Source organism: Ammodytes marinus (assembly GCF_949987685.1).
Source record: "Ammodytes marinus genome assembly, chromosome: 4".
In the NCBI taxonomy this organism is placed as follows: domain Eukaryota; kingdom Metazoa; phylum Chordata; class Actinopteri; order Uranoscopiformes; family Ammodytidae; genus Ammodytes; species Ammodytes marinus.
This window is the reverse complement of record NC_137233.1, coordinates 10,997,459-11,024,293: the sequence shown is the minus strand read 5'-3', so window position 1 is coordinate 11,024,293 and position 26,835 is coordinate 10,997,459. Positions and strand designations below refer to the sequence as shown.

At 40.5% G+C, this 26,835-nt stretch overlaps 2 protein-coding genes across 3 annotated transcripts in view; one reads left to right on the top strand and one right to left on the bottom strand.

The window, feature by feature from the left end:
• The window catches only part of nav1b (neuron navigator 1b), a gene marked incomplete at its 5' end in the record, with an annotated part of 57,681 nt that extends 50,616 nt beyond the window's left edge, over positions 1-7,065 (bottom strand). The window contains 3 exons of one of the 2 annotated variants that reach the window (XM_080026133.1): positions 50-787; positions 5,972-6,060; positions 6,284-7,065. In XM_080026133.1, coding sequence (XP_079882259.1) covers positions 50-787; positions 5,972-6,060; positions 6,284-7,065 — 1,609 coding nt within the window. Of the gene's footprint in view, positions 1-49; positions 872-5,971; positions 6,061-6,283 lie in introns of those variants that run through there. The other variant, XM_080026134.1, reaches the window with a different exon arrangement.
• Positions 7,066-22,593: 15,528 nt separating this feature from the next.
• On the top strand, positions 22,594-26,635 carry csrp1b (cysteine and glycine-rich protein 1b). Its single transcript, XM_080026846.1, has 6 exons — positions 22,594-22,698; positions 23,526-23,635; positions 24,061-24,229; positions 24,563-24,692; positions 24,791-24,884; positions 25,766-26,635. Exons 2-6 carry the CDS (start codon positions 23,527-23,529, stop codon positions 25,840-25,842), a joined length of 579 nt encoding a protein of 192 aa, XP_079882972.1. The 5' UTR covers positions 22,594-22,698; position 23,526; the 3' UTR covers positions 25,843-26,635.
• The last annotated feature ends 200 nt before the right edge of the window (positions 26,636-26,835 follow it).

Here is a 26,835-nt window from a genome sequence, read left to right as displayed (position 1 = left end):
AATGCATGGCCCTGGGGTGGGTAGAAGTATGGTGTTCTGCTGTACTCACCTAATATCTGACTGAAGAGCAGCTGCTCCAGGTCGCCCAGTACTGTAACCACCAGTTCTGGGTCCACCTTCAGGAAGCCCTTGTCTCCCCCTTCCTCCCCCTGGCCTTTGGAAGCAGACTCCCCTCCAGCTCCTGCTCCCTGCCTCTTAGCGTTGGCCTTGGCCTTGCTGGAGAGGATCTCATCATCAGACTTGCCATCCTCAGGTGCCTTGCTGAGGGGCTTCACCTCAGCGTAAGGAGCACGAGGTATGCGGCTCTGCTTGTTCAGAGCAGAGGGAGCAGCCAGAGGGCTGAAGGGCTTGGGTTTGCCCTGGAACAGTGAGTGTTCGGATTTAGAAAGGTTTCGTGAGAGAGGGGCACCCCCTCCAGCACTGCTGCCACCTCCTGCTGCCTTTGGTCTGCCCGCCTTGGGCTGCCCTGCTCCAGGCTTGGCCATGTCATCGCACCACTTGGGCTCGTAAAGGTGCAACTTCTTCTCAGCATCGGTGAGCACAGCCAGGTTTGTCATAGACCTCTGCTTGCGGAGATTGGAGGGCACTGGTATCCTGCCATCAGAGCTACCTGCCCGGTAAACCTTCAGTTCACCCCGCTGTGTGCTCTGGGGCACCCCAGACTTGGCCCTCTTAGCTGCCATACCAACTCCTTTGCCATCTGCTTGGCCGTATGCCTTTGTGCTATCCGTCCTTTCCATCTTCAAATCTCCTTCCCTGCCTTTCACACTATTCCCAAACATGCCTCCTGCATGACACCATATAGGAAAACATCAGCCAGGGAGAAAACAGATTTCCTTATCAAACCCTTATCCTTGTGAAAAAACATAAATACAAAAATGCTTCCTCTAAGGCAATCCTGCAGCCATCTCTTTTTTTCCTCTCAGTCTCCTTCTCTCCCTCTTTCGTCCTGACGGACTGCTGCGGCTGCAGCTGTTGCAGTGCTGCCCAGGCACTCCCTTTCTCTCCTTTCCTCCCGTCGGCCTCTCCTCCGTTTTTTCCACACTCCTCCTCTCCGCGCACCCTCCTGCCACTGAACCGCGCAGCAGCGGAATGACACCGGCGGCACACGCAACAATGCTCCCTCCTCCCCCTGCTTTCAGCTGCCTCTCCCTCGCCTCCGACTTCCCTCCCATCCTCCCTCCTCCTTCCATCGGTTTGCCTTCATTAACAAGATGCTTTGCCGTGTCTCAGCAGAATATGCGAAATTCAAGAGAATGCATGAGAAACAAAGATCTGCGGCTTTTTGAAACCAGGTACCATTCTCCTCCAACATACCATGTTTTTCCCCCATCAGCTCTGATTCCTTTGTTCTTCCCTTCCCCCTCCCTTAACTCCAGAATTCCCTGTTCAATACACACACATCATGATTTGGCATGTTATTGGATGTGTTAAAAATGCAAATGGTTACACATTTAGATATGTATTTAGAGACCAATGCATACATTACTATTACAAAATCCCACACAATGCAACAACTGGAGCATCCAGATTATCTTTTGATCCCGTCTGAGCTTCCTTATGATATCAATTCCAGATTAGGGGCTGGATAAATCATATGCTAAACATGTGTTGTACTGCTATAAATGGAAAAACTGTATTCTTGTCATAAAATATCAACAATGGCAAAATAATAATAATAATAATAATAATAATAATAATAATAATAATAATAATAATAATAATAATAATAATAATAATAAAGCAAATGCAAACTGTTAAAAAAATATAGTGGACTGTTTTTGTTGTAAATGGTAAGAGAAAAATGCAATCCAAAAACTGCATCTGCCAAACGGGTGATTTCACTTCAGCAGACTGAGCGTCCAGCAAGATGTGCCAGTGTAAGTAACACACCCAAAACCACACTTTGGAAATTTCTTAAAATCAGTGTAATACGCACAAAAACTCATAGACACAAATGTATGTTTTTTTTCAGGCAGGGTTTTTTGCTAGCAAGAGTCTGATCATCTTTTTAAGATATTCCACACCGTCTCTCAGGAGGATTGGGGAGGCTCTGCAGCGCTCACATGCAGCGCTGCTCCATGGAAACCACCTTCTCTCATCGCATTCATGTCATCTGCAGCAGCCCTCACTGCTCTGCACTAACACGGCTGCCAAAAAACATTTACCTTTTCCATAAACTATCGAATGCAGCCCACATGTTATGAGGTTTTCCTCAAACATCTAATTTCCTCTTTTAATAATCCAAATGCAATACCGGTGAATTGATTTTCTTTTCTATTACCATTAAGTGAACAACGGAGTAGACAGACGCTCTTTTTTCTGCAACACAGCATGAGTGAATACAAGCATGCTACATGGTGCAAATCCACTGGATAGGATTGACCTGTTAGCTACAATGTCCAGAGGGTATGACTCAAACTCTAACTATGGGTTTGCAACACACTCCACTGCTTTTCTTTCTTATTTGGGTTCCAGCGCACCTGTGATGGGTCATGGGTCAGTGAGGTCTTTTAAACTGGCAATGTAATTCTTTTCAGGAAACAATGTCATGTCTTGTTCCTCCTCATCACGAGGTCCAAAGCTCCCCCCCCCCCCCCCCCCCCCCCCCCCCCCCCCCCCCTGCTGACTCCAGATCACTGATGGAGATCTTCCTCCCTTGATGCAGTGAATAGCTCATTTGTTTTTTGGAGTTTTTTAGTGAATCACAGGATACCTAATTCAGACATGACAAATTTACCGGAAGCTGATTTTAGAATGTGAGGAAATCTATGCATAAAGTTTGCATCACCCTGAAAAAAAATCAGAAGGCCTACTTACCACTTGGAGTTAAGTTTATATTTAAACATCTGGATTTGTGTGGCTCTACTGATGGTTAGTCAGTCCACCACTTTGCTTCTGACAAAAAAATATTATAACAACAACATTGTATGGATTTGGATATTATAGTGATGTTCAAGTTCTCCAGTGGATGAATCCTTCTGACTTTGGTGACATCTATTTTTTTTCACTCATCTTCACCAGAGCATCCACGCTAATGAGTGAGAAAAGTCTCACAACTGTTCAACTGTTTTAAAGTTTAGGCCCTTATATTTACAGAATGAGCACTACATTTTTTTTATAATAGCCACCCATTCCCAGTATAGTGGAGGGTGGAGCTGCATCTCTCATTTGCTTTATCATACATCTGGGGTTGATTATCTCTCTTCCACTGGCCATGTGAGTAATTGTGAGTGTGTTAAAGTGTATGGTATGACAGGAAAGTCACACAGCTGTGTGTTATATATTTCCCTGGACAGCACATGTAATCATTTTGGGGGCTGCTCAGCTGCTGTAACGCAATGGATTTAAAACATCTGGGAGACCTCCACGTGTGCTTTAAGGGGAAAAACCCCAGACAACATCAATGCAAATGTACACAGTCACGTGTAAGCTATAGTTTTGTGTTAAAGACAAATGTAAAATATTGCATTTGTGCATTGGGTTTGAAGCCATGTGGTAGAAGCCCCTACATAGAGATCTGATATAATCATTGTGCTTGCTGGAATGTGAGCAGCCTGAGGGATAAAGACTGATCTAAACTTACCCCAATTCCCTTCATGTGCTTAGAAACAGTCTTTTCATGATGAACCCAAGCTGCTGCAAATGATAGCAAGTGTAAAACTATCTTGTCTGAGTTTAAACACTTGGCAGTGTGATTAATTCACTGTTTTGTGTGAATCTTGGAGCATCCATTTCCTCCCTGTTCGGAAATGTTAAAGTTGGATTTGTCAACAGAGATCCTAATTGAGCTTAATCTGCTGCAGAGGTTTCTACCGTCATTAAAGCAACCCCATTTTTCATCTACCATAAAGCTTGGTGGTTGACATTAGATGACAGCTTATGAAGACACATCGCTCTACTCTATGGTCAAGAACTGAATTTAAGCGTCCCCGAGGTCCATCCAGCTAGGACAAGAGAAACTCCCAGACAGGAGGTGAAAACCGATCTGCCCATCAAACCACTCAAACTCTCAGTCCTGCATCTGTCCACCATCAGCTGAGGACCACTCAGTCTCTGGCTTAGTCCCTCCCTAAGGAGGCTGGCAGGAGGCTCTCACCCCTCAAAGTCATGAAGATAATTAAGCAGACAGTTAAAGGGTTTTAGAATGGCCCAGTGTAATTATAAAGGCTCTGAGCACTTACACAATAGCACTTATTTACAGTAGATCTTTAATTAATTAATATATCTCTAATTGAAATTAATTGATTGAATGTTTGTGGTTGTAATTGCTACTGGTGACTTGCTTTCACTCAGCAAGATATTCTGAGTTCCTTAAAATAATTAAGTATTGATTAAGTATGTAGGCTATGCTTGTGTTTGTCTCGTGTGTATGTCAATCTGTAAGCAACAAGATGTGTGAGACACAGGGTTGTTGAAGGCGTAAGAATAAGAAAAACACAACATTCAACGTTTAATGTTGAACACATAACCGATACATGACGCACACATAATCACTGTGGCACACAAGAGACATCACATCCAGGAAAAACAATGGTGCATTAGCAGTGCTGTGTGATTCGAGAAAAGTGCTCTCCTCCAAGAATCTGTATTTTCCCACATGCACGTAACGAAAGAAGAGAAGTAACTTCAGGAAATCTTGATGCAAATAACAGGTGGTACATACAGTTTGAGGCGCTCGCTGTGAGTTGGCAGCAGCTCTGGTGAGAACAACTGCCACGCTGAACAGACTCCAGTGTCAACATTCAGCCATATGTGTTACAGGATGCAATATCATACAATTGGAAAAACAGGGTTGCATAACTAACTGGTTGAACTCAATGAACTGAGTGAAAGTTTATTTTTTTCTCCCCAAGATTGAAGTCATTTCTTCTGGCATATTGGGAGTGCGAAGGGAGAACAAGTACTACCCAAAGATAAAGTGTGAATTTAATGGAAAGTCGATAAGGTGAATAAAATTCATGGACTGCCTGCTCTTTAAATTTAACATCCTGGATGATAACCCTTAGATAACACTGAGTATTGGCGTAACTGCTCGTCATTGATAGATTAACAGCAGAGCTTCCCGAGCTCTTAGTGTGACCCCTTCAAAGTCTTTGTCACAGGCCACATCACTTTCTGACTCAGTGGCAGAAAACCATGGTCTATGCCTTCATCACCTCCCGCTTGGAGTACCGCAATGGAGTCCTGTATGGGGTTCACAGGAAAGACCTCAAAAGGCTCCAGTACGACCACAATTTAACCACCAGGGTTCTCACACCCATCACTTACAAAATCCTCCTTTTACAAATCTCTCCATGCCCTTCGGCCCCCAGTACTTAACACACCTCCTCTACCCCTTCTCAGAGCCGGCTCTCCATTTCCCACTCTCCCTTCCGAACTCTTTGGGACAGAGCGCTCTGTGCTGCGGCCCCCACCATCTAGAAATTCTCATCCTGCCCCGATTCGCTACGCAGCCTCTCTGAAATGTTTAAAGACAACTCTTAAAACCCATCTGTTCACCATGGCCTTTAGACTTTCATTCATCACCTTCCCCTGTTTTCACTATTATTTATATTAATTTATGTATTTGCCTTATTTGTTTGCTTGTTTTGTTCCTTTGTGTCTTGCATTGGTTCCCTTGAAACCTGATACTATATGAAATGAAGTTTCCTATTTTTCTGAGCTCTGGGTGCTTTTTATGCATTTATTTGGGGGGAGTTGCATGCCTTAACTGGATAGCCAGCAGTATAGATATGAAAGAAAACAAGAGGGAAGATGGACTGGTAATAACATGCAACTATTGTCCCCAAAAAGTGGCATTAGGATTTATAACCCTTGGACCATAAGGGAGCAACAAGCTAGCTCTTCAACCGATATGATTGAGGGGATTCTTGTTAATTTGCATACATTTCTAGAGGTACTTAAGAGCGTCAGGTGTGTACATTCCCAGGATGAATAGATCAGTGGGAGGAAATTCCAATAGACTCACCTAGATCGTCACAGCAGACTTCCATGGAGTCGGAGGAACAGTCACTTAGATCATCAAGGGCGGCATCTGGGTCTTCTTGGACCTGAAGCCTCCTGAAAAAGACACAACCACAAAACATTTCAATGGACAAAAAAAAAATACAATTGGATTAACTGGTCTGCCCCTAAAATCATCTTTAAAACGGATTAATTATTAGAGAAAGCATGAAATTCACTTCGGCTGCATCATATGCATTGTGTCCTAAAACCAAACTGCAGTATCTGCAATGCTGCTTATTTCCCATCTTTAAAAAAGGTGAAACACTGCCCTCACCTGAACCTGAAGGGAGCAACAGCGGCCATGTTGACTCTTCCTGGCTCACTCCCTCTGCATGGCATGTTGAATGTTTGGTAAGAAGACTTGGATTTGTTACTGAACACGTCTCCTTCAGGAACTCCAACTTCCCGGTTGGAGGTTTTCCATTCATCGTTTTGGATTTTGCCCATTCCAGGTGGAGACACCCCTGATACGTCATTCCCATTTGCACCTTTAGTATTAAGCAGATGTCCTCTTCCATGGCCTGATTGGACGTTAGCAGAGAGCCGGCACAAGGCTTCGTCCTCAGCTGCATTGTCCACACTCCTATGACGATATTTCCCAAAGGTCCAGTTTTTGTTGGTGTTTCGTCTTAACTGGAGATCTCGCAAAGCCTTCTGGGTCAGCGTGCTGGTGCGGAGGTCTAGTGTGTCTTTAGACCGTGGGACTTGTCTCTTTGGTATCTGAGGGCTGCTGTAGGCAGAGCACGTTCCATCTGTTCTCTCTGTAGCTGCCGGGCTTCTATGAGGATACATGCCACCCTTTTGCTGCAGCAGGTGGTTCTTTAAAGCTGCACCTCTCAACATCTCTGCAGGACCTGAGGAAACAGAAGAGGAAGGATCGGAAGGCCGCCGTTTTGCAGCGCGCTGATACTGCTCGGTGGGATTGGGGAGGCCAATGTATTGTTTGGGATCCATCTTGGAAAGAGGCATCATGCTTCGAGGTAAAGGCAGACTTGAGCTGACACCTGCGTCACTCCGACTCTGAGATATGAGTTTGATATTCACTCCACCACTCATGGTTGGTGAGCATCAATGGGCTGATGACTGAAAAAAAGAAAAGGAAAAATATGTTGTGATAACAGATGTTCCTGACCACAATGTGAATCATATCATTCATATTCATTCTTGTTTTAAGGTATTGGTTTTAGAAAATTATCATGAATAGGCACAAGCATTGGGATCAGAGGAAGCAGCGATATTCAGACACTATCTATAGCTCCGGAACCTTATTCCACTGGCAAAAGGCAACATTTCAACTCTTTTCATCAGGCAAATGGATATCGGTACAGCATACAAAGTAGGGACAATGGTGATGACGTAATGCTGATGTCATCGTCAACCTATGAAACAAAACACTTAGTCTGATGCTTTCAACAGAACAATCCAGATGCATTTTCGAAAAAATCTAATGTTATCATAGAATAGCATACAAAGACAATAGATAAATCAATTCATTTTATTTTGTGGGTATATCTTAAAACCACATTATGAAAGATGAAATAGCCCTGAATAAAATTTGACAGTGTTAAGGATAAGAGGAGGTTTTAAGAAGAGCGGCTTACCTAAAGCACATGTTTTATCTAGCTTCTAAGGGGAAAGGTGATACTAGACAAAATCAATTGATTTGCAGCCTTTAATATAAAATAAATATATAATAAAGAAAATATCTTTTGTGGTTGAAACCATTAATGGTAGTATTCTTTTCATCTAACTTTTGGCAAAAATTACTACAGTCTGGCATAATATAAGAGGTAAATAAAAATATTACATGTCAGTGAAAAAGGCAAATGTGTTTGGTGGTTAAATGAAGATTGAACATTTACAACACTTGTTATTTGGAGGCTCTGGACATTCATCCTTTTTGTATACTGCATGAAGAAAAACAAGTTGTGTGTATATAATATACAGTATTATTGTACTTTACTGTAGAAAATACTTCAAAACAGCTGCACATTCCAGGGCGTATAAGGCTTCTAATCACAGAGGTACTGACTAAATCAAGTTAGTGGGAAAGAATAAAGAGAAGCAGATGGTTTGAGAGCAAGGACCATTATACCATTATGTATCACTGACAACATCAAATCAAAGGAGCCTTAAAGGTATGCGATCCAAATTAATCACCAGTTTAAATTCCTGAACTGGGAGAACCCTTTAAATGAAGAAAGTGAATGAAACTCTCCATCAAATCGAATGGTGCAATGTGAAGCAGCTGGTCAAAGGAAAAAAAAGGAAAAGAACAAAGGTTAAATAAGGATTAAAAGAACCCAAAATGTTCCTCTGGAAGAAAAAAATAAATCAGGCTGCATTTAAAATTAGATTTAAAATAATCAAACAGCATAACACAAAATCAATCAAAGCATCATCTGCATCGAATAAAGACGCCATATGTTTCAACAGCTTTGCCTAATGTATTCGTGGTCCTCTAGCCACAACCTCCGGTGAGAAACATGCTGTGAAAGCCAACGGCAGACTGACACCACTTGGCACATGCAGCAGGTGGACTGCTCCTTTCAGGCCATGCCAAAGTCGACAGCACCTCTCCTCCAAAGACATAATGGTGGGGGCCTTATAAGTCCCCCATCACCATCGCCTCCATCAGTTCATCTGATGCTGATAACAGATGACAGTGCAACATGACCACGATCTAAAGTATTTATTATGGTAAGAGGACTGATTCAGTTCAATGCGGTTTGACTAAGGGAAAATAGAGTACCACTACATTTAAATCACCCTACACCTACAGCAATGTTTTATCACAACTTAGTTGCAGCAAAAGTCTAAATGGGATGTCATCTATCCAATTTTTTCAAGCAAAAACTTGGTTTTGGACTATGCACATCATAAACAAAAAATAAGTTAAGAAAACGATTCGCAGATTTATCGATAATAAAAAATAATCAGGCGTTGAGACTCTGATAGATTCATGTAAGACAGATAGACAGAGAGATAAAATGCATTACACATTCGTGAGAGCACTATAATATCGGTAGTTATCACTTAATCATCATATGTTTAAAGATAGGAAAATGTGTTCTTGGTTAAACAAATTAAGTTGTTGAGGGGACTCTTCTCAAGGGACTCTATATATTTTTTTAATAGTGTGTCCAAATGACCAAACAAAAATTAAAAAGAATTAATTAAGCCAGAAATGGTTTTGTATTTTTTCTTTCCAAATTAGAATATATTGCCTCATACCATAAAACTATCTTCTCCTAATTTCTTATTTATAAAGTGGAGTGAAGCTTTGAACTAGCTGATGTGCATGACAAAATACTGCTTCACATAGACACGATTTTATTCCATATTAAGCAAACAAATAAAATTATTTTAAAAGTCACATTTAATCATGCAATTACTAATTTATTTATTTTAAATCGTTGCTTTCAATCATTAATTTTCATTGATTTCATCATTTGTGAAGTAAACACAGCATTACTTCCCTTATGATGCAATTTCAATGAGAGTTGATCAATTAAAACAATTAATAACTTTGGTGACAACCTGAATAAAGTAAAAAAAATAAAATAAAAACAATCTCTAAATCTAACCTGATAGGGCTAAATGAGACAGGAGGTCATGTCTTACCTGTGGTAATACATGTCCAACAAGAATCTTCAGCGAAGAGACAGTAACAAAACAACAACATGCGAATGCAATGCAGATGCAAACTAACTTGCTCTCAACAGAGATGAGCTTCACCCAACGGTATGATGCATGCGGTAATGCAATTAAGACCCTAGTGCTGCCTTAAAGTGAGTTGGGCCAATCGATGCTGGAAGACAAGAAGCCAGTGAGGAGGCTGAATGGAAACTGCATGTCTTCACATCTCTTAAAGTAACACACACACACACACACACACACACACACACACACACACACACACACACACACACACACACACACACACACACACACACACACACACACACACACACACACACACACACACACACACACACACACACACACACACACACACACACACACACACACACACACACACACACACACACACACACACACACACACACACACACACACACACACACACACACACACACACACACACACACACACACACACACACACACACACACACACACACACACACACACACACACACACACACACACACACACACACACATTCCCCCAATTATGACCAGACATGCTAGTGACTCATATTTCGATCTTTCTCTGGTGATATCATGGCTTTTTCCCCCTGGGGCTCATGTTTCTGTGACAGTTTGAATGAGACTTTGAGCTCCTTTGTAACATGTCAGCCTTTCAACATGCCATCATCAAAGCATCCAGCCAGCGGTACCAGGAGCTAAAGATTCCCCAGTCCTCCTAACCTGTAATCAGCCCGAGGGCCAGACTAAAGATACTCGTACAGACCAACAGTGTGTCGGCGCCGTTACTCTCCAAAATCGCCAAACTAGTCAGATGAACTGTCCTGCTGAATCAAAGGGTCTGATGATGCACTCATAAGACATCAGCAGACTCTATTTATCAAATTCTTAAAATACATTTTGAAAGAAAAAAAAAAGATTCCCATCTTAAAATTTAGTTTACCAAATCTGGAAATCATTAAATAAAAAATTGAGGGCTTTTGTTGTATAATATAAATTAGTGTTTTGTACCAAATAAAATATTGTGTCACCTTGTAAAACATCTGCAAGTAAAAGGAGACAGTCACCATTTTATAGAGCTGTGCTCCAGTTTCTCTCCATTCTCGCTCAGCACCAACAGATAATGGAGTTGAACGAGTGCATCATTATCTACATAATTCAATTTTCCCAAGACTGTCGTACTATCTTGTTTTACATGAGGCCTGATCTAATTTTTATATATAGCACCAAGTCCTAGATTACTGATTTGCGGCGCTTCCTGCTCTGTCCCAGCTTTGCCTGAGGGCAAACGTGACCTGAGGTCAACTCACACACACAGATGAACATGGTGTTGACAGAAGTAGTAAAGCACCGCTCTTCTTACTTTTGGCTGAAGCTCCACTGTAAGCTGACACTAGTCCAAACTTTGTGTTGCCGTTGTTCGGGACAGGTAAACACTGTGTTTATGTACTCTCTCCAGCACCACTGGTTTGTTTTAAATTAAATAAAGCAAAACTATTTTAAAAAAATGTATCAAAGCACACACCAAGAGCAAGGAAGAGAAGTGTGTTTGGTTTTTGTATGATTAAAACTGTCATTGACACTGATCGTATTTTTTTACTCATTTATTTTGGCCACCCAAACGAGGAATCAAGGTTTGCATAGGTAAATAAAACATGAATAAAACATAAACTTCAAAAAAGGCAAACAAGAAAAGAAAGTGAATAATAATTGTTAATGTATAACGACAGATCTAGAGGTGAGCATTATGAACTAGCTTAGGCTAGTATCGACTGTGCTATTTGTTACTTGGTACATGTTATTTATATGTATTTGTTGAATATCACAACTAAGATATATAAAAGGGCTAGTTAAACATGTGTAAACGTTCATGTGCAAGTGACAATAAAAACACTTTCTGTTTAATAGAAGCTGTAATGTGTGGACACAGCTTCTTTATGAGATCAAATCACTGTCATTCACCTGCCAGTGCGGCAGCAAGCCAAAAGGTCAGACAACATCATGGCTAGACTAAAGTAGATCACTGTGTCACACAACAAGAGCTGCATCTTTGTGTTTCTCCTTTACAAAAACACAAGTTGTTCTGGAGTTGTGTCACCATCTAGAGTGAAAAAGTTTGTACAGCAATGTATTTAAGGGTGCATTTCCTGCCATATAATTACATTTTTCCTTATCGCATTGTATCGCCAACATCGATTATGGTCAAACTTTCCCTGATCGTCCATCACACATTGTAATAAAATTATAGCAAAATGCAGTAGCACTATCCCTGCAGTGTCTAGTATGTGTCTGTTTACTTGTGAAAGGCATGTGTATTCAGAAAACCTTGTTTTTCTGTCTTTTCATCACAAATGGCCCCCTCCATACCAGTTTGTCATGTCCGCTGAACATCAATTATTCAAAGATTACCATAAAACCATAAAATACTGACATATTGTCCTTTGCTTTTAAGCCTACTGTTCTTATTGTGGCACATGAGATTAGAGTGGGCATTTAGTGCGGGTGAGTTAATCTGGTGGCCCATTACACGGATGTATCCCTATAAGTCACTTTAAGTGATTAACCATGGATATGCCATGACATCATTAAAACCCTATAATGCTTCAGCTTCAGGCAGCTGTGCCCTGTTAGTAGCACTGTTTGAATTATTTCAACAACAACAACAAAAATCATACATTTACTAAAGAGGGTTGAGTCCACATTTGATCAATTTCTCGCTATGCTTTGTTACATTCAAGTATGTAGCCTACATCTGACCACACCACAAATAGTGATGTCACAGTGGGTAATTAGCAATGGATGTAAAATACCTAAGTAAGAAAAGCACATGATCTACTCTAATGTTGGTTTGCTTCATTTTAGTGTTTTGATCATACAGTGACCCAGCATTTGTTTTTAACAGAACACAAGCTGGACAGCAAAACTTTGATTTGGCGTCTTAAACTAGCGGCCTTGCAACCTAACAGGGTCAATGAGGCCTTTTCACTTACGTGATGTTGCCTCTCTGATATAAATTATTTATTTTAACCTGAGAATCGTAGACATTTACCCAGAAGGATGAGAAAATGGACCATCAGCAGTACAGGATGTTGTATTTTAAAATCCCTACAGCACATGGAAAAAACCTTCCGCTGCAGTTGTGCTGCTGTTATGCAACTGACACAGTTATCTGAAGTGAAATGAGTGCATGAAGAAATAGGAAGGCTGTCTGCAGCATACTGCAGCACATTGAAGAGTCAATGTGTGGGCAGTTGTCTGTGGTGGACAATCAGTCTTGCAAACTGGGTCATTGGAACAGGTAGGAGAACAGAGAAATGTGCATTAGAAATACTCTTGAAATGGGCGCCCTTAGCTCAGTTGGTAGGGCGTCCCCCCCCGGGCCGGGCCCAGCAGCAGACCCGGGTTCGATTCCCGCCCGCGGTCGTTCTCTGCATGTCACTCCCCTCTCTGCCCCATTTCACCTCTTTCTCTCTGCACTATCAATAAAAGCATAAAAGAAATGCCAAAAAAATATCTTTAAAAAAATATATATATATATTTATATACTCTTGAAAAACGTTAAAAACTATGCACCACCTAAAAGAAAAAAAAAAAAAAATCACACATTAATGTGTTAATGTATTACAGTATTGACCTCGTAAAAATAAACGCACCTGCTAAACCCTCATTTTCATATGAACTGCCAAAAATAAACATAATTCTTGTTGATTTTTTATTTGCCTGGTATGTTGTAATATTTCCAAAAATGCCATCCTTTCACAATGATTTTTTAGCTTGAACACAATGTTTCATATTTTTTTCATCTCAGAAGTAGGGTTTCAGTAGTATTTAAAAGCTAAGTATATATAATATGTTTTATTGACGTTTGGCAGGTTTTCATGAACAAACACAAGCACATATTTTACATGAATAATAGAAGTATTTCCATCCGTTGCCGGAAAAGTCCGTTTTTATGACTTAATGAGCCTCTTCTCCTTCCTGAGAGCTATCATAACTGCCAGCTTGTACCAAGAGACATCAACACAGGACTTCATTCCTTTTTCATCCAGCACTTTGATTTAAAAAAAAATTAAATAGTGATCCAATTCCAATACCTGGATTTCTACCGACATTGATGCCGATACCAGAATTCCACTGTTGTTGTCGTATACAAAATGCTAAAACTTTGAATTTATTCCAAAACAAATGTTTAAACATGTTTCTATACATCAGTCTATCATCAAAGGTATAATTACGGAATTTCAAAGAGTGTTATGGCAAATTGACAACTTTAGAAAAGTTAATATTTTGAAATAAAAGTGCAAGAACTTTGAAGATAAATAATTTTCAAAGAAATCAAGAAAGCGGAATGTTAATGCTGCATCAACATCAGTAAAGAAACAACAGTAAAGAAACAACCTCAATAGTTAATCCAAGAGAATGTGGTGTACAGGGACATGGATCAACCTTATTTTTGATCCCATTTATAACCTCATCTATTTCCGCCAGATATTAAACTAAAGTTTAAGTTGAAATCTATCATATTCCTAAAACTCTGATACAACCGATTGCAGCATCTATATTTTCTGAAAGGATTCCAATTCAGCCACTCTCCCCTAGTTCAACCAAACAGCTTCATCAGCAAGAGCCTCCCGTGTCCTCCCATCAATGTCTGAATCAAATGTGTGAATGTGTATGACTGCTGTATGTTTGAGGTGGTGGTCGGAGGGGCCGTTGGCGCTGAATGGCAGCCACGCTTCCGTCAGTCTGCCCCAGGGCAGCTGTGGCTACTCTCGTAGTTTACCACCACCGGTATGACTGTGTGTGAACGAATTGAACCAGGAACCCTGTAAAGCGTCTTTGAGTGCCTAGGCAATAAAGCGCTATATAAAACCTATCAATTATTATTATTATTATTATTATTATTATTATTATTATTAGATCCTGTTCACTGGGTGAAAGCTGCACTGAAATGCCAGTTCTCAACAGGCGCCTGCAACATGTCACTCAATAAAAAAAAATACTAATCATTATATATAAATTAAATATGCCAGTCAATAGGAACCTTTGTTTTTTTCAAAATCAAAACATGCAATTAACGTATTTATGTAGTGTCTGTTATTTTAATAGACAACAAGACAAATGTCTTACGCCGCAATTCATTTGTATATCAAAGTTGTATTTGCTTTTCCAGCAGACAGCTGTACCAGAAACAAACCATTGTGTAAAGATTAACCATGACATCTTTCGGCATTAACATTCGTGCCTCTGGCAGCCATCACAGACTTTGAATTCATCAAAATAAAAACCATGAACCTCTGCACAATATATGGGTAATCTTCATACATCTAGTATCTGTTTTCAATCATCTTGTCTTGAACACTCATTGTTATATAACAGCTTTATATGCAGCACATCAAATATGGATCAACTTTTCCAAGGCCAGCACACAGAGTATTTTTGGGTTAGCGAAGGTAGAACGCGTCTTCCACTGGAGCGTGCCTGTGGACTAGACTTTCCAAACCAGACAAAACACACACACACACACACACACACACACACACACACACACACACACTTGGATCTGGCACACACTGAGACGTGGCATTTACAAGGGAACACATAAATCGCCCTTTGCACATGATGCTCCAGCGTATTTGAAAACATCCTCTCATTACAGTCTGCCCAGTGATGTTATGTTATATTATAATCATCATAATTATTTTGATGGTACATTTGTTCTGAAATCAGCTATAGATGAACTGTGCAGAAGCTCAATGTGACCACAATGCCTGCAGTGGTAGGCTACTTCTTTGAAGGAAATGATGAGTAGGTAGCTACAAAGTAACAGCTCTATATGCATAGCTTCCGAGAGTGTCATGGACATGATGCAGGATGTTGAGAAGGGAAATTATGCCCTCTGCAGCATTTTTCACCACCATAATAGATGCTGTTCTACCACAAGACACTATTTATGTGTTGTTGTACCATGAACCAGAATGGTATTCAATTTAGTTCAGTTCAAAGGTCCAACAAGTTGCACATATGGTAGATCTGCTTTATTACAAATCACATCACCCACCATAAGTGGTATTCCCAGAGCCATGCATGGACTGACAGTCCATACGTTTAATTGAATTACTTGATGGTCTGTTTTTGTGTACATGCTAGGGCTGGTTAAGGTACTTCAAAACGTATTTTGGTCCAAACCAGAATTTGTCATAGCCAAGAAAAGATTACAGTTTTTTTGATAGTCTTTGTCAAAGAACATCAAAACCGTGTGCAAAAAAAATAAAATAAAATAAAATAAAATAAAATAAAATAAAATAAAATAAAATAAAATAAAATAAAATAAAATAAAATAAAATAAAATAAAATAAAATAAAATAAAATAAAATAAAATAAAATAAAATAAAATAAAATAAAATAAAATAAAATAAAATAAATGTTTTATTTAATAAACTTCTATTTGTATTATTACTGTTAATTATTTCGATCTTTACATGTAATCCGCAACTACTTTAAAAAAGTGTAGACGTTTTGATGAGAAATGTGGCAGTTAGTAAGTTACGCGAAAATAAGCTGTGCCTTTGCCTCCTATTCATTGTGGACGGCAAGCAAAAAAATATTTTCGCACATGCGCACTTCGATTTGTATTCTTTAACATGTACGCAAATAAGCATAATTATTTGTGCTTATTTTGACGTAAATGTGGTATGCTAGTAGCCTTTACGTTACATATCATTCATGGACCAATTAAAATCGAGATATTACTGGACATTTACGCAGCTTAGGCCAACGTCATTATGCCGGCTATGCTCATTCACGTCGTTACCCCCGCGGATTTTAAAGTCAACATTGCAGCTGCCGTGTCCATGCCCGCAGATATTTCAGACTGGAGGAATTTTACCAAAATGTATTATAATTCAGACAGGAACAGAATGAATAGCAAGAATTGCTGCTGATACAACAGATCAACAAGATGTTGATTTTGTTTCACTCTTTGATGAGGACATCAAACAGCAACACATGAATAACAACAGTCTTCTCTTTATCAGTCTGAACTAAGGACATGAGCAGTGTGAAGTGTGAGCCTGATGCAGTGGTAGCTTGTAGCACACACACACCCACTGGTATGAGTCAGCAGTGCATCACAGACAATTACTAAGCACATGACTCCCCGTCCCATGCAGTACAATGCAAGTCCAGCACGGGACTGCAAAGTCTTTACAGCGATTAGTTCAGCAGCCCGACTGTGTCCTTCACGCCTCTCTCCATCGCCTGCAGTCCTACACATGACAGTAATATCCATGTCTACCACAGGATACTATTTCTATAAAAGACTGTCTCACAACTGCTCACATGCTCAACAAACACTGCAGCTTAATGCACTTTGTAGAAGTGAATTTGTTTATCTGATTTGTTTTGGACAATGAGGTCTGGCATGCATCTCACTTGTCAAATTGGAGTATAATATAAGTAAAATTGTACTTTTATGGACATTATTTGTCCTCCGTATTCAACAAGGAATTCGTACTTACCTCAAATGAGGTTGACAAAACTTAGGTATGTACATGCAAGGGAAGCTGAGGCAACTTGGCGATGAGTGCGGAGCTGAGTGATGATGGTTATCTTCAGGTGTCCTCGCGTCCGTCCCTCACATGCTCTTTCTGTGCACAGTAGCTGCTCTGAGCCCCATGCTGCTACAGTAGCCCACTGTCTGAGATGCAAATTCCCAAATGGGACAACGAAACAGCAGCCTCCAGCTCAAACAGCAGCGAGGACCGAAGCATTGCAGCCTACGACCGGTGTCTGAATCAAAGTGGGACTGCTTTCCCTTTCTGCTTGCATAACAATACTCCACACAGATCCTCTTGCTGCAGTTGTTGCCTGTGGATTGGACTACTTAGCCCAGCAGGACATCTATACCACTTGCAAATGGACCTGGCACTGTTCCAGTCCAAGTCGCCTCTCTGAACAAATGTGCTGAGTTGAAAACTGGGCCATAATACCCAATGAAATAATAAAACTGCCTGATACTCTCAGTCTTATGTCTCTCTCTCTCTCTCTTTTTTTTTATCTGTCACAGTTCAGCCTGGCGAGTTGTGTGTGCATCTTTTCGGCCTGGCGCAGAGCGTCCTGAGTCACAGCCAAAGCCGGTGAACTGGACTGATTTGAATTGAATTGTCACTGGCAGTGCATTTATGTTGTTGTCTGCCTACAAGGCACACAGGCTTCCTCAGCACAAACCTCAGTGGGGATCTGGAAGCCGGCTCCGAGGTGTCATCTCAGGGAAAAAGAATGACAGGAGCACTAACGTAGCAACAGCATGTGCACACACACACACACACACACACACACACACACACACACACACATATAATCTTTGAGTTGGGGATTAAAAACTGTTGTTAGTCCGACTATTTCAAAATGACTCATACATTCATCTTCAAAGGGAAGAGTATGTGAAGTTCAAGGACACGCGGTGGATCACGACCTAATGTAGCATGTAGCCGAGAGCAATGACACAACACGGGTACTGGTGTGAAGATACAAGGCAGCGGGGGGGGGGGGGGGGGGGGGGGGGGTGTTTGTGGGGTATGTTATACATTTCCCTCTCGCACATTTGAACAAATTGCCTCTCCTTGAAGTTAAACTGCTCTGCAGGATGATTCAAGTTCATGAGGGGGTATTATAGACCGTGGCAGTTTGGAAATTACATCCTCTGTGTTGAGTCAAAGTCAGGAGATAAGTCAGGATTACAGTCAGAGATGTACACGGAAACTTTCTGTAATATGTAATTATTCTGCAGTGCACACATACACACACACACATAAATATGCTGTCTGACCTTGAGAGAAACATATTGTTATCTACATTATTAGATCCCTGGCACAGTGGCACAGAGCTGAACACAATCACAGCTTAATTAAAGGGAGCCAAGATAACGAATCAGTGGGTTCACAGGCAGGTACAAACAGTCCAAGTACAACGGATTGATGGCAAAGTCCTTCATCCCTCAACCTACTCTCACAGATTATTAATTGCGCTCTTCACACTCCAGTGCGTGCATGTTCTGCTTCAGTTAATAAACCCTGTCACCCACTGCATCCACACGGCTTACAGAAAGTAGGCCTGGTACACACACAGAAACACACACAGAAAAACACACACACACACACAGAAAAACACACACACACACACACACACACACAGAGACAGCAAGAGACAGCTACAGAGAGAGAAATCAGGGTGTGTCTCAGCAACACTTCAGTATAATCTGTGCCCATATGTGACCTCTACTGACTTATTCATGAAACTGCATTTCTTCAGCCTCTCATTATGGCATGCATAGCCCGTGCAGCAGAACAGGAGTCAGCAGAGAGCACATTACACTCTGTGAAACATCGAACTGCTGTTCCTTAAATCAGACACAGAGGGTCGTCCAGCTGAGACAACCTGCCAAAATTCCCTCTGTCCTAAACACAGTCATCTCATTTCCCCCTGACACACATCTAATAATGCTAATTGGATAATGGAGATTGCATTATATCCGAAGCCATCTCAATTACATTATGTTAAATGTTTAAACAGCTTGCTTTTGTTTTCCTCTACAGGCAGGAAGAAAGATGTATTGCTGAAAAGAGTTAAATTTAGTAAAAGTAACCCGATTACTGACATTCCCTAAATGTACTTTAAATGAGTGGGATGTGGGTCGCTGTCAAGCGCATAACACAATATTCAAACAATTAAGTAGATTCATTGTTTATCCATAAAAATAATCACAATATTTCAAAACCTAATTAAAAATAAACCAAAGTCTTATTTTATCCAAAAATGAGTTTCAAACCGACATGATGGTTATAATCCTATAAAATCAAGAAAACCAGAAAACGTTCACATGGAAGGATCTGGGAGCTGTACATTTTTAGCATTTTTTTCTAAAAAACAGAAAGATAACTTAAATATAATTATCCAAAAAGTTGCTAATAATCTTCTGTCAATTAAAATCGATGAAAGTTAAAAACACACAAATAAATAAACATGCACTTTGAATATACAAAATGAGGCTACATAAAATAATCCTGGCACACGACAACATGGAGATCCGCCACCATGGATTTAACTCTGAACGACGCCGTGCACAAAACCAAATAACAGCCAGTGACGGCTGGTTCCCTAAGCAAACACATTTCCTCAGTGTGGAGTCAACTCACCTCCTCCAGCTCTTTCTCTTCACCTGACAACTTGGCAAAGCATCTGTGAGAAAAGCTGCCAACAGGGAGAGCATCACCCAAAGAGGAGTCCTGGCTTCACGTCAGGTCAAATGCCAAAAAAGAGACGCTGTACTGAATTCCAAGTCTAATAAGCAATCACTTATGCACTGATGGATGGACTATAGCCCAGCCTCGTCCCTGCCTCCTATCCTCTCCTCTTCCTCTGGATTAAGTCCATTGAGTCTCTGTCATGAGCATGTAATCACATGTACACATCCGCTCGTCTCCCTCTCTGTAAAGGGCATAAGCACATGTGCACATACTACACAACTAGCCAAGGCGGATGTCCACAGAGCAGAAAACAGAGGGCTAGTGTTGGCCAATGGCCCGCTATAAATAGGCTTGTTGAGTTCATCATTGTCTCTTCCTATGATGGTGAGGAGCCTAGAGGGCTTGGAGAGAGGGAGGAACTCAGGCAGACCGAGCAGCATCACTCTCTGCTGGCTTTCACTCCCCTCCTTGTATCTACTTCAGCCTCCATATCAGTTTCACCTGTCTTGATTCCCCTCCTTGTAGTGAGATATCTGAGCCCAGCTCGAAGTGATGAAATCCATGTTTTATTTATTTGTTTTTTACTGAATGGTGAAAGAATATAAGGAAAAATTGCCCCAGACTACTCAAGGTTGTGCCTCATTGAGTTGTATTTAATTTAAAATAGCATGATGGCTTCATTGTTACACTGACCATCAATCCAAACATCCAGTAATCCACCTATTAAATGTAAAGGACATACATTATGAGTGATGAGCTCCTATAGAGAGATCCCCTGCCTGCACAACTGTTGAATGTAGCAGTGGATATCAATGCCATCAATGCTCTTTATGTAGTAGTAGTGATAACATTAGTACCACCAAGTCCGCACATGCTCTTATAAAAACAACAAAACAATGTTGCAAGGTGAAGGGACTTTACTCAAAATATTGTTGATTCAACATTATTCTGAAGTATTAAGTGTTCCTTTATTATCCGAGAAATAAATTCCCACCTTTACATTGAATCAATCATTAAAAAAAATTCTGGATGGATTGTTTTATCATCTGTCCTTTGCCAGAATTGTCCCAGAGACAGTAATGGCCAATACAAAAAAAGGGTTAGAAAGGGTAATTTTACTATAAGGCTTATTCTCCCAAATGTTCATATGAAAAGCAATACAAACATGAAACAGACTTCAACCTCACCTACCCACTTCTATTTATGCATGATGGTATGATATGTTCCTTATTTTGGTTTGTACTACTAAAACAATCAACAGACCATTGTTCATTACAAAGGTCCTGGTTTTAAAAAAAACTCGTTTTAAGTTGATTATACAGCAAAGTCTGACACATGAATCATGTGTTTCACGTCAGCATTACAAGGTACACATGTCTGATTGACCCATTGACGTTGGTGGAACACGGCTCACTAAAGCTCAGTGAGTAATCCACTGTGGGTGTATAAGGGAATCCCATGCTTTTAGCAGAAACACCTTGTTAGGCAGCAGCGTTTCTATTCTCCCATCCAACAGATTTATAGGACGTCCACACTAAATATCACTGCCGTCTCCCTTATAAACTGTTGTCAGTGACAACAAAAAAAGCATCAGCAGGAAGCACACAGATCCAACACACAAATGCATTGAGTATGTCATGAACACATGTCTACAATGGGGATTGTGCTTTTGAGGCAGTCACTTGTTTTTAAGATATCTAGAATCTGTGGAAGTTTTAATGACCCACCATTTTTGACTTGCTTTTACTTAATGTTTTATCTTTGTTGAGGTTATTTTTTATACCTGTTTTCCCTATGTTCTGTATTTGAGATATGTTCATCCTGCTACTCTATTCTTCAATCCATGTCTGTTGCATTTGTTGTGAAGCACTTTGTGACATCTGATTTTGAAAGGTGCTATAGGCTTCATGTTACCTATTATAATTGCTGAAGGTGTTCCTTAAATGAAAAACAACTTGTTATGTTTCGGAAAGTTCAACAGCTACATACTAGCTTTTGTGCCTGCCATTTAACAATCAACAGGTAGTATAGCCTGTCCCTCTGCTCTGCCCAAACTGCATATCGCAATAAAGTCTTGATTTTCAATAATACAAAGAAATGTATGAGTTGGTGCGCACACACACACACACACACACACACACACACACACACACACACACACACACACACACACACACACACACACACACACACACACACACACACACACACACACACACACACACACACACACACACACACACACACACACACACACACACACACACACACACACACACACACACACACACACACACACACACACACACACACACACACACACACACACACACACACACACACACACACGCACACACACACACTTCTTTTTTTTCTCACAAACACAGTGTGGGCATGTAAAGCATTGTGAGGAGATTTTCCATGAATTTGACATAAAGTGATTTGGAAAACAACATTCTCCAGAATCACTGACTCCACCTTTAATTGTCAGATTTCCCAAATAGGAAAGTTTTGGATACAGGGAGATGGTTGATCTGTCCCTCTGTCTTGTCCTCCAGCCTTCCCCCTCCATCAACAGCTATAGTCTCTCCATCTTTCTCCTCCTTTTCCTCTTTGGGTTCCTTATTTACTGACTCCTCCCTCAGTGCTGCCCGGTGTCCATTCAGCCTCCCTCTTGCTTCTCTACATCAGACCAGTTTCTCATCCGGACTCAGGCAACTCTTGACACCACTGAGCAACCACAGAGAGGATCAGCCTTTCGCCACAGTACAGGTAGGTTTGTTTAAGTTATAGGGACACAGAAATCAGGTCATTAGCTCAACACTTAACTGTAGTTTTGGATTATAGAGTGACACTTTGTTCCATGTCGTGATGTTTGAGTTTTATTTTAGCAAAATCAAATTTGTGAAATCAGTCAATGACAAAAACAAAAAAAGGGATTTAGAGACAAAGTTACTTTTAGTAATTCATAATTTTCTTAAAGAGAATTTTATATTATTTTATTATGACAGAAAGCATGTCAGATAATCTGTGTCGGAGATTGTCTGGTTGCCTGAGGTCACCACTGTTAACATGGGTGATTACAAAATGAAATGCAGGGAATTTCCTGTTTATCCAGAGCCGGCCTTTTAGATTGCTGATGTTCTGTGTGGATGAAAAACGACTGGCTGAACCCTAAAACATTACACGAGGGTTGTCGCCATACAAATAAGTTTTATCTTAGAATTCAAGACTGACATTGGTGTGGTCTCAATGCAGAGTGTACTATGATGTCATTTCTGTATGAGGTGGTTTGGTGCTATCTATGACAGCAGAAGGTACTTTGCATTTTACAATGAGGAAGGAAAAGTCCTTTGGATATCAACTTATGCCAATACCCTGAAACAAGAAGAGGAAATAAAAAGAGCAGCGCGTCGCAGCAAACTGGTGCCTCTCCTTTTATAGGTATTGTTGCAATCTAGCCTTAAGTGATGCAGATGGTGTCTGTCTGTCTGTCTGTCTGTATGAGCAACACTGCTCTTTACTCCAGAAGAGAGATGTTATATATACAGTGAATGATGAAATGTACACAACAGGCTCTGGTGTGTGTGCGCTCACAGAATGCCTTTCGGGGGAGGAAACAAGTGCGGCTGCTGCCAGAAAACCGTCTACTTCGCAGAGGAAGTGCAGTGTGAGGGCAAGAGCTGGCATAAATCCTGTTTTCTTTGCAGTAAGTATTTCAGTTCTCAGGTTTATCTGCTTTATTGGTCTATTCACTCCTGGGGCTTTAACGACTGTGAAAATAACACAAAGTGCCAGCATGGAATGCAGAGTATTTGGCATCGAGGCAGGAAAGTGATCATACGCAGGTTTTCACTCAGACATCTCAGTCCTTATTTGGATCCAGTGGAAATGTGACTCGGTCTTCCTTATATGGCAGAGAAAGGTACACACATACTCCCCCCTTCAGCACACACAAGCACATAGTGGGTATGCCACTATCTGATTTAGAATGTCACACATAGTTTGTGGTAATGTCAAGGCCAAACAGCTGTGGAAAAAAATATCAAGAGCTTTGGTTGAATGTAGATATTTGTGAACTGAACAAAAAAGGAAAAGTATGTAGATTTTTAAAAAAATCGAATCTGTTGTAAGTGGTCTGTAAGAAGAACTTGGACAGCACCACGGTGGCTGTTCATGTGGATGAGATCTACTGCAAATCCTGCTATGGCAAGAAGTACGGGCCAAAAGGCTATGGCTTCGGTGGCGGAGCCGGCACTCTGAGCATGGACACGGGAGAAGGACTCGGAATTAAGCCTGAAGCGTGAGTGAAACAGCACTTCATCCTTGTTATTTATTTAACTATTGTGGACATTATGAAGCTACACTCTATATCCACATTTTAGAATGAGAAGTACATTTCATATAACGTTTGAGTGTGAACCCATTTAAACAGAAACAAATGTGCACAAATAAAAAATAATTCTACACATGCTGGGTATAGAAAGATAAAAAAGGATATACTTTGAGTAAATCTAATACATTGAAACAGTGTTTTGGTCTCAGAGACGTGGTCCAGCTGTTATTTTTCCTCCCTCAGTTGACTTAAAGCTGTCCTCTTTAAAGCTATTCTCTTTGTTTTCTTCTTTTGTAACAGACAAGCTCCTCATCGGCCTACAAATAACCCCAACGCCTCAAAGTTTGCCAACAAAGCAGGGGGCTCAGATGTGTGTCCTCGATGTGGGAAAACAGTGTACGCAGCGGAAAAGGTCATCGGAGGAGGCAATGTAAGGCAGACCGACGTGTACAATGTAGTTAATTATTTAAATCAAGCATAATAACTGGATGATCTGTAAATATTCTGAACTCTCTGCTCCCTCATCAGTCCTGGCATAAAAGCTGCTTTCGCTGTGCCAAGTGCGGCAAAGGCCTCGAGTCCACGACCCTCGCCGATAGAGACGGGGAGATCTTCTGTAAAGGTAGAGTGTGTGTTTATCAACAAGAGTTAGGCAACCGCTTGTTAATTTGATTAGTTTGTGGGCACAACTTTAATCTCATTTTGATAAGTAATTATGAGAAAAAAAATACCAAACATTCCCTTGGTCCACCGTCTATGATGTTAGGATTTGATGATGTTTCTTTGTCTTTTGTAACATTAAATTAAATATCGTAGGAATTGGTTGGAAACAAAAATAAATAAATGTGAAGACTTCAACCTGGGCTTTCAGGAAAAAAAATATTTTGTTAATCAATTACAAAAAAAAAATCAAAAAATTCCATCGGTTCAACTTCTAAAATGTCTGTCTTATTAAATAGTAAAAAACATTTTCAAGATTTTTTTATACCAAAATGATGCATTGATTAATTGATTAAATAATCTGAAGATTCATTGGTGCGAAAAATGAACGTCCTTGCTTCAAAGCAGATGTCACTAATGAGAAATTGATTTTAGTGTTCTTAATGAAGCAATGCAAGCATGGAGAATGCCGTCATGATAAAATCAATAAGGCAGTATTGTGTTGCAGTACTTCCAACTATTTGCATTGTCATTTTTCAACAAGGGACAGTTACTTCAAACTCCCACTTCTAGAGTAAAACCTCCACTGGTGACATCTGAACCCCAACCTTTAGAACAGAAGCAGTTGCTTAATGACTTGAGACAGAGGCCGAGTAGGTCAGCAGGCCCTCTGATCCTTTTGCCATTTAGTTTTTTTTTCTATATTCCTATTTGACCAAGACTACATGTCTATTTGGTTCTGATACTGTGTCTCTGCAACATGAGGTGTAGGAACAAACTTGAAGTCATTATAGTATTATGCAATTCATACTTGTTTCTCATTCTATGTTCTGTCCTTTACAGCCTGCTATGCAAAGAACTTTGGTCCCAAGGGGTTTGGCTTTGGTCAGGGTGCAGGAGCTCTGGCTCACTCCCAGTAAAACCTGAAGCCTCTCACCACCTGAGACTGACGCCTGCACTCTGATATCATCGCTTCCAGGATCCCTCAGTCGATACCTAACCTATTTCACTCCGCCTGTTCACTGCAGCCACAGGCAAAGAGGAATATAAGAAGCTCACAACACACAGCTTTTCTGCACAACCTCACCAAGTAGAATTTGCCCTATATGTTACAATTTAATCTGGATTTACGATGTCCTCGTTCCTGTCTGGTTTAAATAAAAGATATAACGGTAAACATTTATAACACTAAATTCTAACTCTGTGTTTGCCGGATGTACACATTGTAGGTGTTTGGAAACGAGTGGTTTAGAGCAAGCTGGCTACATTCTACGGAGAAAAATGAACTGTGTTTATATGCCAAGGTGTCCACCGGAAATACACCCATTGGAAGATGAAAAAAAGTGCTATAAATAACTAAAGACAGCTTCACCTCATCACTTCAGCAGTGGTGGATGAGGCCATCTTAAGTAGCTTCTTGTCCTTGCAGGCCACCGTAGCTTCTGTATATTCTCCCAACAGGAGGGGTGGCCACGAAGCGTTGCAATCGAAAACTTTCACGACTAGATGACGCCAAAATACACGTTATTGCACACTGCACCTTTAAAACTATATTAACAGAATTTAATTAAGTAAATGTTGAGTTTGATTAACAATAGAATCAAATAGAATCAAAGACTTACAGCTATGAAAAGAACAACTTACACACTCGAGATAACGTTTTACTTTCTGCCTTAGCTGCTGAATGCTACACACTGTTTTTAGATTACGGTTGAGTACAAATAAAAACAAACTAAAATAACTTGTGGATTGAATGCTGTTTGTGAATCTGGTCTGATGAAATCTATGCGTGTGTTTAAGTTTGGGTGTGCTTGTTATTCATCTGAAATCATCTTCAAACAGAGCTAAATGCCAGCTGTGGTGGGGAACAACAGAGTCATGGTGCTGCTCAGCCCCGTCGCTGCCTGCACCAC